This window comes from Anopheles moucheti, chromosome 2 (assembly GCF_943734755.1).
Source record: "Anopheles moucheti chromosome 2, idAnoMoucSN_F20_07, whole genome shotgun sequence".
Lineage (NCBI taxonomy): Eukaryota > Metazoa > Arthropoda > Insecta > Diptera > Culicidae > Anopheles > Anopheles moucheti.
Window position 1 is genome coordinate 59316786 of NC_069140.1, and position 13329 is coordinate 59330114.

Genomic DNA, 13329 nt, shown 5'->3' on the forward strand with positions numbered 1-13329 from the left:
GGACAGTTGTAAAGGTAAGAGTATCTGCTATCCGCATACTGGCCAAATGGTTCCGAACCAAGTTCACTCTCTCCCACAGAACATACAGGGCGAGTTTCCGTAGTCACTCAGACTTATCTAGGACGAAGGTTCTCTGCAGTTGTTGGTGTTTTTTACTCATTTTTATTCTGTACTTCGTGTTTCGCATTGCCCCGACCTGGTCTTTTTGGGGCCGCACTTCGGGTTTTTGGATGCGAGTAAAATGTTTGCTGTTCGGATCCCTGTGTTAAGAGTGTTTCAAACTATCCGCAACGTAAAAAACCCAAAACCCCTGCTAAGGTGTCTCAAACAATGCATTTATGAAAAACGACCAGCGATTTAACGTCAAACTAAACCAAATTGAGCGGTTCCAAAGTCCCGCGAAGAAACGTAAACGTTTCCATTGGACCAGTTGTCGTCTGGATGACAGGATGCATATCCTGTGAAGCTTTCGTTCTCCTCACAAACTCAATTTCTCGTGCATTCCACACTGTCTTGCTCACCAACTTCCGTCTCGGTGGAGCTAAGTGCTTGTGTGAAAATGTCGATGACATATTCATGTTTGCTCCACGGGAGCTCACATCATTCAACGGTTTCATACATCGAAACCACCGGATGGGTGGTTGATTTTTTGTTCAATAAATTAAATCTGATGGTTTGGAAGTGTGTTTAGCGCGCTTTTGCAAACATGAACAACGGAACATACGGAATAAAAAATTGAAAACACGTGGTTGACGCAACGAATTAGCAATGTGGGCCAATCAATCTTATTATTTTCACTATTTTGACTTCAACTTTTTTGTGTACAAACTTCCTAATGAAATTTGTATAGTTATACTATCTTAGGACTTAGTCATAATGTAACAACTAGGTAATTTTGTAACTAGCACATTGTAGTTACATTGTGGTTACTAGTAGCAGTGCCTGTCGTCACACGACAGAATCGGCTCAAAATCCCATACAGACCAAACCCCTGTAGGAAGGACTGACTTTCCGGCTTTGTGGTGAAAAAGTCGAGTAAGCCATAAATGGCTGGCATGACCTAGTAGGTCGTTAAACCAAGTAGAGAAAGTAAGAGACTTGTAATACTCATTTAAACATAATTTATGCTGGAACCACACTCTGTAGTTTTCTATAGCATTATATGGTTTTTAATAATTCTTTTAGCCACTCCCCGAGTTTTACAAATAAATTACATTTACCATCATTCAATCACACTCATCATTATTGTGCCAAAAACTTGACATTCAATTATGACTAGAAGTAAAATGCCAGTTTTCACAATGCCGTATTGGAATGAAAATTGCTAACACTATGTGCTGTTCAATTTTAGAACCAAGGCTACAAATATTTAATGGTTTTATGGATATGAACAAGCTAATCAGCATGGACACAACGTATCGATGATTTTAGACGTTTGTTTTTTATTAAACTGCGATATGTTCAAAAATAGCCGCTATTATTCGTTGCACCTTGAAACTAATGCAAATGCAGTGCAGTGTGATTAGAAAACGTTCCGTCAATGTTCTCTACGGTTAACCGTTTACAACCATACATACACATCATTTCTTCTTTGCACATGCAATACTAACCTTAGCAGAGCATGATGCTTCAGACACTGCGGTATAGAACAAAATGAATACTTTAATTTACACACTGAAAACACTATAACGAGAAGATAGAAATGAGATTTGAATAACCCATTTCCAAGCATTTTGGTGTGCCAAAAACGCCAATTATCAAGAAATGTCTGCCACCTGCCTCCTGCCACCTGTCACCTGATGTGCCTGCTTTCCTACATGTTATGCTGTGGCCCTAGCTCAAGCTTATTTTGGCAGCACTCTGTGCCACATGTGTGCAAATTTTGCTGCAATAATCGGATTTGAATCAAGGTTGGCTTATAGTGTTAATGTGCTTTTTGCATTGGACTTCTCGCGTTGGGATATTTTTCATTTATCAATCACGAGAGAATGTTGCTCAATGAGAAGCATTTTGGGAGGATAATTTTATCTTTTATTCCCAAGGTCATGATCGTTTTTTTATTGTCCATACCAGAAATACCCTTAATCGGATACCACTTGGGTGTAGTTGATAAACACTAGAGATAAGCTTCGAAAATGATTAAAAATCTAGATGGCATGTGTAATTAATCAGAACATATAGTCCAATACATGGCAATGCCAGTTCTTTAAAGGCGATCTAGACACATTTTAAACGCATTCTGACTCACCCATGTCTAGACTATAAATTCCAACTTCTTTCCAGATTTGTAAATCTTATCGCATGCATTTATCTTTACAGCCTCTTGAAGCACATTTGTACGCATCTCGCGTCTCGTTCTATCTTATTCATTACGCAATTTATCTGCAGCAAATTGTTGCAATGCAATGTACCCTTTTCGTTTGCTTGTTAAGTAATTAGTAAATAATTTGGTTTACGTTTTGCTTTTCTGGCTACAGAATAAAAAGTTGTGCTGATGCATTGGCGGTGATGCCAACGACCCTACAACATTGTAGGTTAAATTATTTGCTATCCGATTAATATTCTGTTCATAGAACTCATTGTTACATTTTCCGTTCAGTGAACCCATGTTGAACCCATTTGTTTGAAACAGGTGAAGAACAAAAATTGTTTCTATGTAAAGCAGGACACAATAAAAATGTACTGCATCGTTATCGTGTATGGTAAGCGAGATAAGTTTGAATATTTTTTTTATTTCTTCTAGAACGGCCAGGCCGTATTGCTTTGAATAAAATATTGCACACACTTTAGGATAAGCGTAGTTAGTTAAGTAAAAGATCGTAGTTCGATTTTGATACCTTGTTTTGATAACATTGTTACCATGCATTGATTAAAACCTTTGGTTGTTGGATTTTAATTTACTCACAATACCATTCGAAAATTCTCACTTTTTTATAGTTATAATTATAGTTTTTTTAACGAGAGCATATGGAAAGCTTTTCCTGCATTTTTTTGAGTCAAATGTTGGTGTTTTGGTCAAATGTATCGCTTGGGTACGGCGATGCTGTTGGAAAAGCTGTCATTTCATTTTGTGCTTTTAAAAAGCGTTTGAAGCTTTCAATCTCATCTCATTTTCAAGGTGCTTTTATTCGCACCGTGGTCGATGTGTCAATTTTCCATCGGCCATTTTTCTTATTTATTCATTTTTCATAGGATCAACATACCTAAGAGATGGAACTTGTTATAAAAATTGTTCAATGTGTCGACGAAGGGACAACAATTGATCATAATCAAACTTAATCTAATTTAGTGTAAATACGGCCAGGCCACCATGGCTTCGCTTTTACCAGTTTTCTAATAGCTCACTTAATGAATGAAAAGAATCATAAAAATATACCTACGTAGTTCAAACAGAGTTACAATGTATGGAAACGGTATGAAAAAAAATGCGAAGTAAAAACATTTAATGTACATCAGAACCAGAATTTTTAGTCGGAATTGTATCATATAATCACGTTTTTTCAATAATAGTACACTCCTCTTTATCGTGACAAAAGATATATACAGAGAGACGAATGCAATAAATGCAAAAATTACTATGTCATGTCTGCATGGAACACAGACTAAAACAATAAACCAGTGGTAAAATTAGTAGTATAAATAACAAACTAATAGTAAAACTAACTAATATTAAACAAATTGATTATTAAGAGCATACGAATTCAAATAAAAAATAATGTTTTTGTTATTGAATAATAACAAAAATAATAAATAAATAAATAAACAAACACAACAGGTACGTACAGGTGAATCGATTAAGCTATTTGTCTTATTTCTTTTAGAGCATCTATTCAATTATTCTTGCATTATTCATTGCATAGCATTGCATCTAGGCTTTATACACTGTTCCATCACGAAATGCAATTTGGCGATGTTACAAAATCAAGGTTCACCAAAGATCAATGAATTTATAACAATTCGAAATGTTTGCTACAGCTTAACTGAAAATCATACTCATATTTTTGTTAACATTCCAATCGTCATTACTCCGTATTTGATTGTATTGTAAATAGACTGCAAACAAAAATAATTACAATTCCGTTGTCGACATCACCAGACCAAGAAACACAAAATGAAAGCAATCTTCCTAAATGAAAAAACTTAATGCACATATCTCAGAAAAGCAGCATTGTTCAAAAAAGGTTTTCAATTAAAAGTCCATTACAGCACGCAAAATTTTGGTTCCGAAGGCAGTGGTGAAATTTGTTGTCTCACACAATACTTTTGCAAAACACATGTAAAATGCAACCGTTGTTCGAGTGCCTTTTACATCACTGTTATAGTTTTTTTCTGTTTGCAGAATTTCCTGTATTTTTCATTGGCCAACATGTTTTCGTTTCGTTAACCTTGAACTTTTTTTCAACTTAAAGAAATGAAAATAATGACGGTTTCGACCAATCCGTCTTTACACGTCCTTCTACATATGGACTTGACCCGCACGTCCATACGACAATATGATGCAGATACTCACCCGCATATATGGATTGGTTCTCCATGCCTCTCCAAACTCTACCGTTTGCCTTTAGCCACGAACAGCTGGGTAAGGTGCACCAAACGCCACGCTTGTGAGATCGCACTGTGCAGCCAATTAATTTTCAGTCATTAAGAGCAATATTCTCTCCCTACAGTGACGCCAGATTTGAAGATCATTAGGTTTCCTAACAATAAACAACCCGATTTTAGCTACAAGCGTGAAAACATTGGTTTCACATGGATTAAACAGAAGAATTGAATAGTAGAAATCTGCGGAAAATTTGAATAAAACTATAGAATGTCCCGAGATAATGTATGTAAAATCAGAGCAGCAGAGCAACTAAGCAGAGCAATAACTAAATATTAGTTATTAATTTGCATTACCTTTATATTTTACGAACAATTATAATTTTTTCTTCATAAATCATAAATCTTGCAACGCAAATTGGATACTTATCATAGAGCATCACATTTATACTCGAAAAATCCTATGCTTTCACTCTGCATGCTGCATCATCATTTTGCTTAACTGAAATCAACACATTTATTACGCACGCCGATATGAATCGGTAACCTGCCCCATGGTGGGCCACACAGCTTATTTCCCCGTTTAGTTGTGTGTTATTATTTTTTCTGCCGTGTGCTGTGCATGTTCCACGAAAATTGGGGCACCGATGCGGTTGAGCAGAGATATCGCGACGACTACTGTTGGTGATGCTGAACAACTATGGCGATGAAGTAACAAAAACGCAACATTCGAACTCATCTCTATAGATATAGACAGGGAACGGGAACAATACAAATTAAGAAAACTGCCTCCCTATACATAATAACCCTAAGAATGAAGTAAACTGTAACTTTACTAATTTCATTCATTTATGGGTTTACCAAATGCTGTTCAAGACAACTAATCAACCGATAGAACCAATCTGTTGAAAGAAAATGTCTAACAATGTCCTATTATTTCATTCTACTTGTCGTCCATTATTTGTCTCTTTATCGTTGATTGCGCACTCCATGTGAGGATGTACAAGAAACACGTTCGCAATATTGTGTTTAACTCAATATTGTGTGTATTCATTTGCATATTGCAACAACAGCAGAAATCACAACACGGATTGCATTGCAGTATATTATATTTTGCTTAAAATTTTGTAAATTATTCGCAAAGCTCGATTTTTAATTCCAAAAAACTATACCAGAACATGTTTTGAACAATTGGGCTTTACCAACATTATGGAAAAAATAAACATTTGAAATATTTTTCACTGCATTTCGAAACATCAACTTGTAATTTCAATTGCAATAAAAGAGAAAATATAGACGCGGTCTGGAAGTGTATTGGTAGCGACGCCGGTCGTCACACGACACGACCAAGAAAAAATTCCATTTTAACTAAAAAAGATGAAAATTTGATTCATAAAATTACAATCACATGGCGTTTGCGCTTTCGTTAAATCGCCAAATAGAATTGCACACACCCGTCCAAGGGTAGTAAAAGGCGTTGTGGTTCTAAGGTAATAATAATACGGTGTAGCGCCGTGCTTAGCGCATGTTGACGGCTAGATGGTTAACGTGTCATTGGACTTTTACCGATATGTAACCGATATCACATTATCGGCCAACCACACAGCCAGTGCTTTGTGCAATTCATGCAGTTAGTGAAAGGTACTTTGTTCGGGCGCCGTAACCTTAAGAGGATGTACGAATGATGCCAACTTCAGTCGTACCATTTCAGGGGAAGTGTTTGTTGATAAGGACTGTTTTGATAGTTTATGTTCTTAGCCACTAGTGTTTTTTTTTTAATTTTATCAACTTTATCAAAATCACAAAAAAACGTCAATTAGTTTCACGTTGTGGTTTAAAATACATAGAATAAAGTGCCGACAATGATAGGCGACGCAACTAAAGGACGCAATTGAGCTGATTATTATGAAACATTTCAGAAATAAATGTTCCAAAACACAACAACGCTTTTTGTATTCCTTGAAAATGGAAACAAAATCAACAACGTTTCATGCGTCGCGTATAACTCTGGTATCATGCTATACATACAAATTTCATACATTATACATTCCGTTTGGTCCATTTGGTAATACCCAATAGCGGGAAGTATGGTTCCCTTTCGCTTTCACCGGTTATTTATTAATGCAGGTTGTCTCCAAAACTGTCAAAATCTTGAAACTCGTTTAGTTTTAGACTCTATTACAAGCTGAAAGAGTTTTTGTGTTATTTCTTGTGAAAGGCTAACGATTGCAATACGATTGATTTGCCTTCTTTGCTACGTACGCGCATCTGCGGAAGGTCAGATCTGCCCTATTACACGCTATACAGATATAACGAAAGCTTTTATTTGTATTGGAAACATTTGAGCGCTAAGAAAGTACTGACGAATCGTGACTCATTTAGTGCTTCACTACTAATGGGCCCTAAATTGGATTAAAACTATAAACCACGTAATACGCACGAATAATTCTATTAAAAGTTACTTTGGATTTGGAAAATCTTTTTTGTTTGAACAATTGATGAACAGTATGTAAATATTACAATGCCATTTCCAATTTGCAATCGTTCTGTTAATCTAATTAAATTATAGCTATATATTATTAGAGATAGTTTCTCAGCTACCAATCTTTCAATTATACTGCCTTTTCATCGCTAAGCACAGTTCGCTAAAACTGAGACCTGAACGATGGTAGGGGCACATAAGCATCTCGTCTGTGCGGAATGCGCCAGCTGCGAATACGCGGCGGATGCTTCGCTCACGACATTCCAGTTTCACTCGGGCACACGACCTGACACGACGTGAAGCGCTGCAATCGCAGACAAACGTGCGATCAACATCGTAGTCTTTGTTTGAGCTTTCGTAAGTGATCCATAGCAAACGAAGGGCTAAATACAAAATAAATATACACTGTACTGAGAGATTTCAATACGAGTACCAAGTTGGTCGCTGATCGCTGATCGGAATTGCCCTGACTGTGTTGTGAATGCAATGTGTTAGATTGATAGTGATAAATTTTCAGTACAGAAAAAAAATTGATGTGTTTGTTGTGTTTTGTTGTTTTGTGATTCGATTTCTTCAACAATATAGTGAAAGGCAAATTGTTGGAATGTACAGTTTTGGTGTATTTCTATTACGTCGGTAGAGTTTAGAGTTAGAGTTTTTTTTTAGTATTGTTATGCTACGTACGGATGTTTTTTAGTTATATGTACAATTTACCATTGTTGTTGATCTTCCATGTTTTGTCCCTGTGAAAATATTTTCGCAAAATAAAAACTCAAATCGAAACTTGTTTACCGTCTAACTGCCCGATTTACGACACTATAATTATAAATTGTGTCTCTTGCTTTTTTTGTCTGCGCTCCCCGCGTTTCGTTCAAAGGTGATTATGTTAATTGCACATTATTTCATAAGACTTCTACCGTCAACCATTATGCGAGTCGTAGTACGCAGATCTTATTATATTCACTTACTTTACATTCACTTACACCGATCAATGAGCAAGAAAGACAATTTCGAGCCATGGACATCGACGAGCATTGGTCAAGTATGACAACATGTGCAACCCATATGTAATGGCTTAAGCTTTACATTATTATAGCAATAACACTGCATTATTGCCGTTCACACACTTCCATGGCACTTCCACTTGATGGAAAGACGAAAGCCTACTAAACGATTAGTTTTCCATTCTTCTTTAGATTTACAATAACAATTTAACAGAAACACGAAAAGATTTTCGTAAAAGTACTTTAAAATACATGCGGCACGTTTATGAATATTATATTTCTTGGTTAGAGATTAGAATTCATGTTTTTTTTTGTTTTCCAGTGTGCCGAATTACTTTTGGAATATTGCATTTTCTTTTGTAGTTGACAGTTACAACAGCAATAATGCATGACCAAAATACTACGTTTCGAATATGGTGTATGGTGGTTCTGATTTTCATAGGCGAACCACTACAAGCACTGGCCCTACAATCATCCTACATGGAAACAGTAAAGCAATGGAACCTACTCAACTATAATTTCCCATGGGACTATCCTGTATCAAACAAAGATTATTACAATGCTGAAAACATTGTAGCTACAGGAATCGAAGTTGGGTACGATCGAATATTCCTGGCCACGCCACGACTGTTCGCGGGAGTCCCAGCGACACTATCGTCCATTCCGCGGGACAGTTATGGTGATTCACCAGCCCTGGAAGCATACCCATCTTGGAGTCACCATCGAGCAGGTACAAATCAATACAACTGCTCGGACATTGGGCTAGTGTCCGTTTACCGCATGCGGATCGATTCGTGCAATCGCCTCTGGGCATTAGATGCCGGTGTATCACGATCGCTAGAGGATTTCGAAATCACTTGCCCTCCAAAAATACTCATCTACGATCTCTACACCAACCAAGTGGTACGGAGAATCGATTTCCCTACGGAGGTGGTCCGGGGCGAATCGCTTTTTACCAATATTATCGTGGATGAAACTACGTCCAGAAAAGAGAACCATTGTGATGACGTTTTTGTCTACATTACTGATACGGTTGCACCTGGCATTGTTGTGTATGACAGTGAAAAAGATCTCACTTGGCGACTATCGCATCCTGCTATGTATCCAGATCCCGATTTCGCCGAGTCAAGGATTCTCGAACATCGTTTCACACTGATGGATGGTGTGGTGGGACTAGCATTTGACCCGGAAACAGCAATTCTTTATTTCCAACCTCTTGCGACGGATCGGTAAGTAATTTTAGGATTTAAAAAAACGTTTAATTTGATTGTATACGTTACCACACTGATCTCACAAAATAATGCCAAAATGGATATAGTTTATTCTCGATCAGTACAGCCGCTTTGCGCCAAGGACCCCTAGAATTTGGCAAAGATCTTCCCGTAAAACTGGTTGGACGTAAATCGTCGCAAGGAATTGGTCTAGCAGCAGCACCACGAGGTGGAAATATTTTTTACGCTCCGTTATCCGAAACAGCCGTAGCTTCATGGAATCCACGCACCAACGAGCACAGGTATTTCTCATAGCCATAGCAGTTTCTCATAGCATTCAGTCAATATCGAAGGGCCTTATTGGCCATTGTGATCTGGTGACGTACTATTGCGATCAAGCATTGCGTAAAACAATAATTTTTTTTTAAATTGCTCTTTATATTCCCTTGACCATTTCAGCCTGCTCGCACAAGACAAAGAAAAAATTCAGTTTGCCGCTGATCTGCGTACGCCTGAGCGGGATGATAGTGCTCTCTACATACTAACGTCCAAATTTCATCGTTTTTACTTAAAAAATCTGAATCCCAATGAATTTAACACTCGCATTTTGCGCATCGATGGCGTTGTTAAGCGCAGTGCACCTCAACAACAGACGACACTCTTCTCCAATCAGCATAGATTTGCACCTACTAGAGCAAGCTATGAGACTGTCTCCAGCAATAGCTTTTACAATTTGCCTACGTCTTCTTTAGGTTTAAAACCACTGTCAGTTAGTCCTTCCGTATCATCTGACGGCATCAAATCTTACGCTTCTTTTGTACAGAACTTTTATCGCAAACAACCTCACCCGTATAACTACGAGCCCGTCGCAGTAATCGACAAAGCTAAACCAATCAATCCCTTTTTCATATTGAACAGTGGTGAGAAAACATTTCCGCCACCTCATGTACCAAGACAACAATTTGGGCTCAATGGCGAAGTTTTCATCCAGAAAGTCAATCCTCATTTCAATGACTTCAATGGTCTACGATTTCAAAAAAGCATACATTTCAATCATTCCACTGTCCTGCACTAGTTCTGTCATATTAAGATAATTTAATAGTGATTTAATGTATTCTTGTTCTCTTTTATAACTGCTTAGATTAAAATGAATCTCCAAAACTAAATCTGCCATAAACTTTAACATAAATTGATATAAAGATTGGACTTAAAGTGATGAAAAGAAAATAGTAATGCATGTTCGTTTTAATCCTTTTAACCTTTTTTGCCTTTTCTACATTGAGTTTGGCAAGGAAGTTTTCAAATCAAATCAAGTCAAATGGAAAGTCAAATGTTTACGTAATCTTCAACTTCCCTTTCATCTGCCTTAACCACATATGTTTATACAATCTATTAATCTAATATCTCTGTGGATGTCGTTAGATGTGATTCACGCTACTAATATTTATCTAAAAAAGAGAACGTAAGATAACGCTTATAGCTTGGTTCAGTTACCAACCAGTTGTTTCTCCTGATGTTAATGAAAATATATTTTAAAATATGCGTTTTGCATCAAATATTAAAACATACAAATGCTAATATAAGTAAAATTCATTTAATAAATAACATGGCGAAACCCGGAGAACAATGCGAGGTAAACATTACAAAACTATACCAAGAAAGAGATGTGCGAAATGATACGAAGGGGATTCTTAGGGTAAGAACAGAAAACGGAAAAGAAAATTAAGGAAAGCCAGACAACGGAAAGCCAGATAAGACAACGGAATCTTTGTACATCACATCCAACCAAACCGAATTGTTATTCCTCATATTCGAAAAACTATCGTCTAACAATGGAGCGTCGATTATCCGTGCTCATCGGGACTTGACTGTTGCCGGATAGTTGGATAACACGAATAATAAGCACATATCCTATTTATGATAAAAGTATTGTCAAAGGTAGGGTTTTTAGACTATAATTCATTTTCTATGTGTGTTTTATTGTTGCAAAAGAAAGCAAGAAAGCAGAATAATTGTTTTCATTAAAAAATTGAGCTCGTTCCATCATATAGAATTGGGTCTTTCAATTCTTCCGTCAATGGTGAGGCCGGAATATGTCAAATTTCCTTTGGAACTGTCATTTTCGAGCTTCACGGATAATCAGAAACCCGGTTAAATGGCTCCCAGATAATCGGCGCTCCACTGTATTTGCAGTACCACGGCTTGTAAATAATTCAGTAAATAAGTAAAAAGCATAATTCTGCAATAATACAACCGTATTACCCAAATGCTCATTACTTGTAATTTAAGTTAATCAATGCAAATATATGCACAAGGGTACCTATAGATTACGAACGATAACTGTTCCGGAAATTTAGTTAAGAATGTTGTTAGGTGTATATCTCAGACAACAGATACGTTATAATAAACATAAATTAATAAAAAAAATAATCCTTTTTTGTCTTATGTCCTGCATAATTTTAAATCACAAACAGGTGATTTTAGTTAGTTTCTAAGTTAGTTAGTTCGTTAGTTAGTAAGTTTGTAATAACATTTTTCAGAATCTAATATATGTAAATTTATTAGTAGATTAATTAACAGACAAGAAACGCCTTATCGACGCTATGTAATGGCGCCTAATCTCTTTATTTTTCAAATTCCATATTCTATACCCAGATCGTCGCTTCTCCATCCTTTTCTTAATTTTTCTTACTTTTGAACTGCGGCACAAATGCAGCGGCACACCTGTTAAAATTCTTCTTAACATATATCTAGTTATTATAGTATGAAGACTTTTCGACGTATTGCAATCTAATGAAATCTGTGGTAATATATTTTATTATTATTATGATTGTTTTGTTATGGCCGCTCTACGTCTATAAAGTCTTCTCCGGATTGGAACGCCAAAGCCTCAAACAGAAGTCCTGTATTGGCTACCCGACAGACCACAAAACGCAGCTTATCGTGGTTAAAATGATTATTGCGTTTACCCTGAAAGTTGAAAATATTCGTCAAATATTGAAAATGTAGTTCCGTACAAACTAACTCGAATCGACAGAAGGTTCTTGTGACGTTTTTCGACATTTCCTCAAATCCTCAAAATGGCACCTACTAATATGGACAGAGAAGAGATAGAGAACGAGACAGAGAGAGAGAGAGAGAAAGAGAGAGAGAGAGAGAGAGAGAGAGAGAGAGAGAGAGAGAGAGAGAAAGAAAGAGAGATATCGAGAGTGAGAGACAGAGATAAAAAACAAATAGATCGAGAAAAAGAGAGAGAAAGAAAGTTAGAATCAAATGATTGTTGTTAATTTACAAAAATGTTCAGTCGTAATTGAACAAGTGCTCAGTAATTTTCAATCTCGAAAAGAAGAAAATGACAATCTCAGATCTAGGTTCAATTTGTTTTACTTGCTCCGTTATATGACTTTCTTTGATGAGTGTGCTATGCTCTTTATACATCGCAGTCAATTACTGATCGTAAGTATCATCGGAATAAATAAACTAACAGGCTAAAATTATAACGGCATTCAATTTATTAATAATTAACAATCATCGTTCCAAGACTATTCATTTTCCACGGCTAGCCATGCATGATCTGCAATCACTATAATATGTCGATGAAAAAAAGGTAAAGATGACAGCGCATGGCTTAGCAACTACATTACTGGAAATTTATAAATGTATCACTGAATTACTAACATCCAGCAGCTATGCTAATCACATGAAGAGTAAAAATCAAATAAGAAGAGGAAAATTACTTCCAAGAGGAAGATTAGAAGTGAAATCTCAAAATCGAGAAATCAACCGAATAAGGACCCGAAGTTCACACGAACCGAGTAAGTGTTTACGTAAAAAATACATCATAATTAATAGATCATATTCATCGAAGATGACAACCTTGACGCCAACTCAACTATTGGGGTGTCAACTATCGAGTAACCTTAACAAATCCAACCAGTGGACTATAACCAGCCAGTCTTCACACGGCAGGACCGGGACAAAATCCCATCCGGATCAATCCTCCGCATGCAGGACTGACTGTCTAGTAAAAGTAAAGTGTGGTAAATGAAGTCAAAGAAAGCCAGAAATGGTCGAACTAGACCATTTGAGGTTG

The 13329-nt window shown here is 36.7% G+C and overlaps 1 protein-coding gene across 1 annotated transcript; it reads left to right on the plus strand.

The window, feature by feature from the left end:
• Positions 1-7303: 7303 nt before the first annotated feature.
• LOC128310714 (major royal jelly protein 1-like) lies at positions 7304-10311 on the plus strand. Its single transcript, XM_053047420.1, has 4 exons — positions 7304-7378; positions 8348-9254; positions 9344-9538; positions 9696-10311. The coding sequence occupies exons 2-4, from the start codon at positions 8410-8412 to the stop codon at positions 10309-10311; spliced, it is 1656 nt and encodes a 551-aa protein (XP_052903380.1). The 5' UTR covers positions 7304-7378; positions 8348-8409.
• Positions 10312-13329: the final 3018 nt, after the last annotated feature.

What these genes read in the sequence shown, in the direction of transcription:
- LOC128310714 (XM_053047420.1), top strand. Translation starts at nt 8,410, where the DNA reads ATGCATGACCAAAATACTACGTTTCGAATATGGTGTATGGTGGTTCTG. An exon ending in CAACCTCTTGCGACGGATCG is followed by an intron (nt 9,255 to 9,343) that starts GTAAGTAATTTT and finishes AAATGGATATAG; the next exon opens with TTTATTCTCGATCAGTACAG. An exon ending in CCACGCACCAACGAGCACAG is followed by an intron (nt 9,539 to 9,695) that starts GTATTTCTCATA and finishes TGACCATTTCAG; the next exon opens with CCTGCTCGCACAAGACAAAG.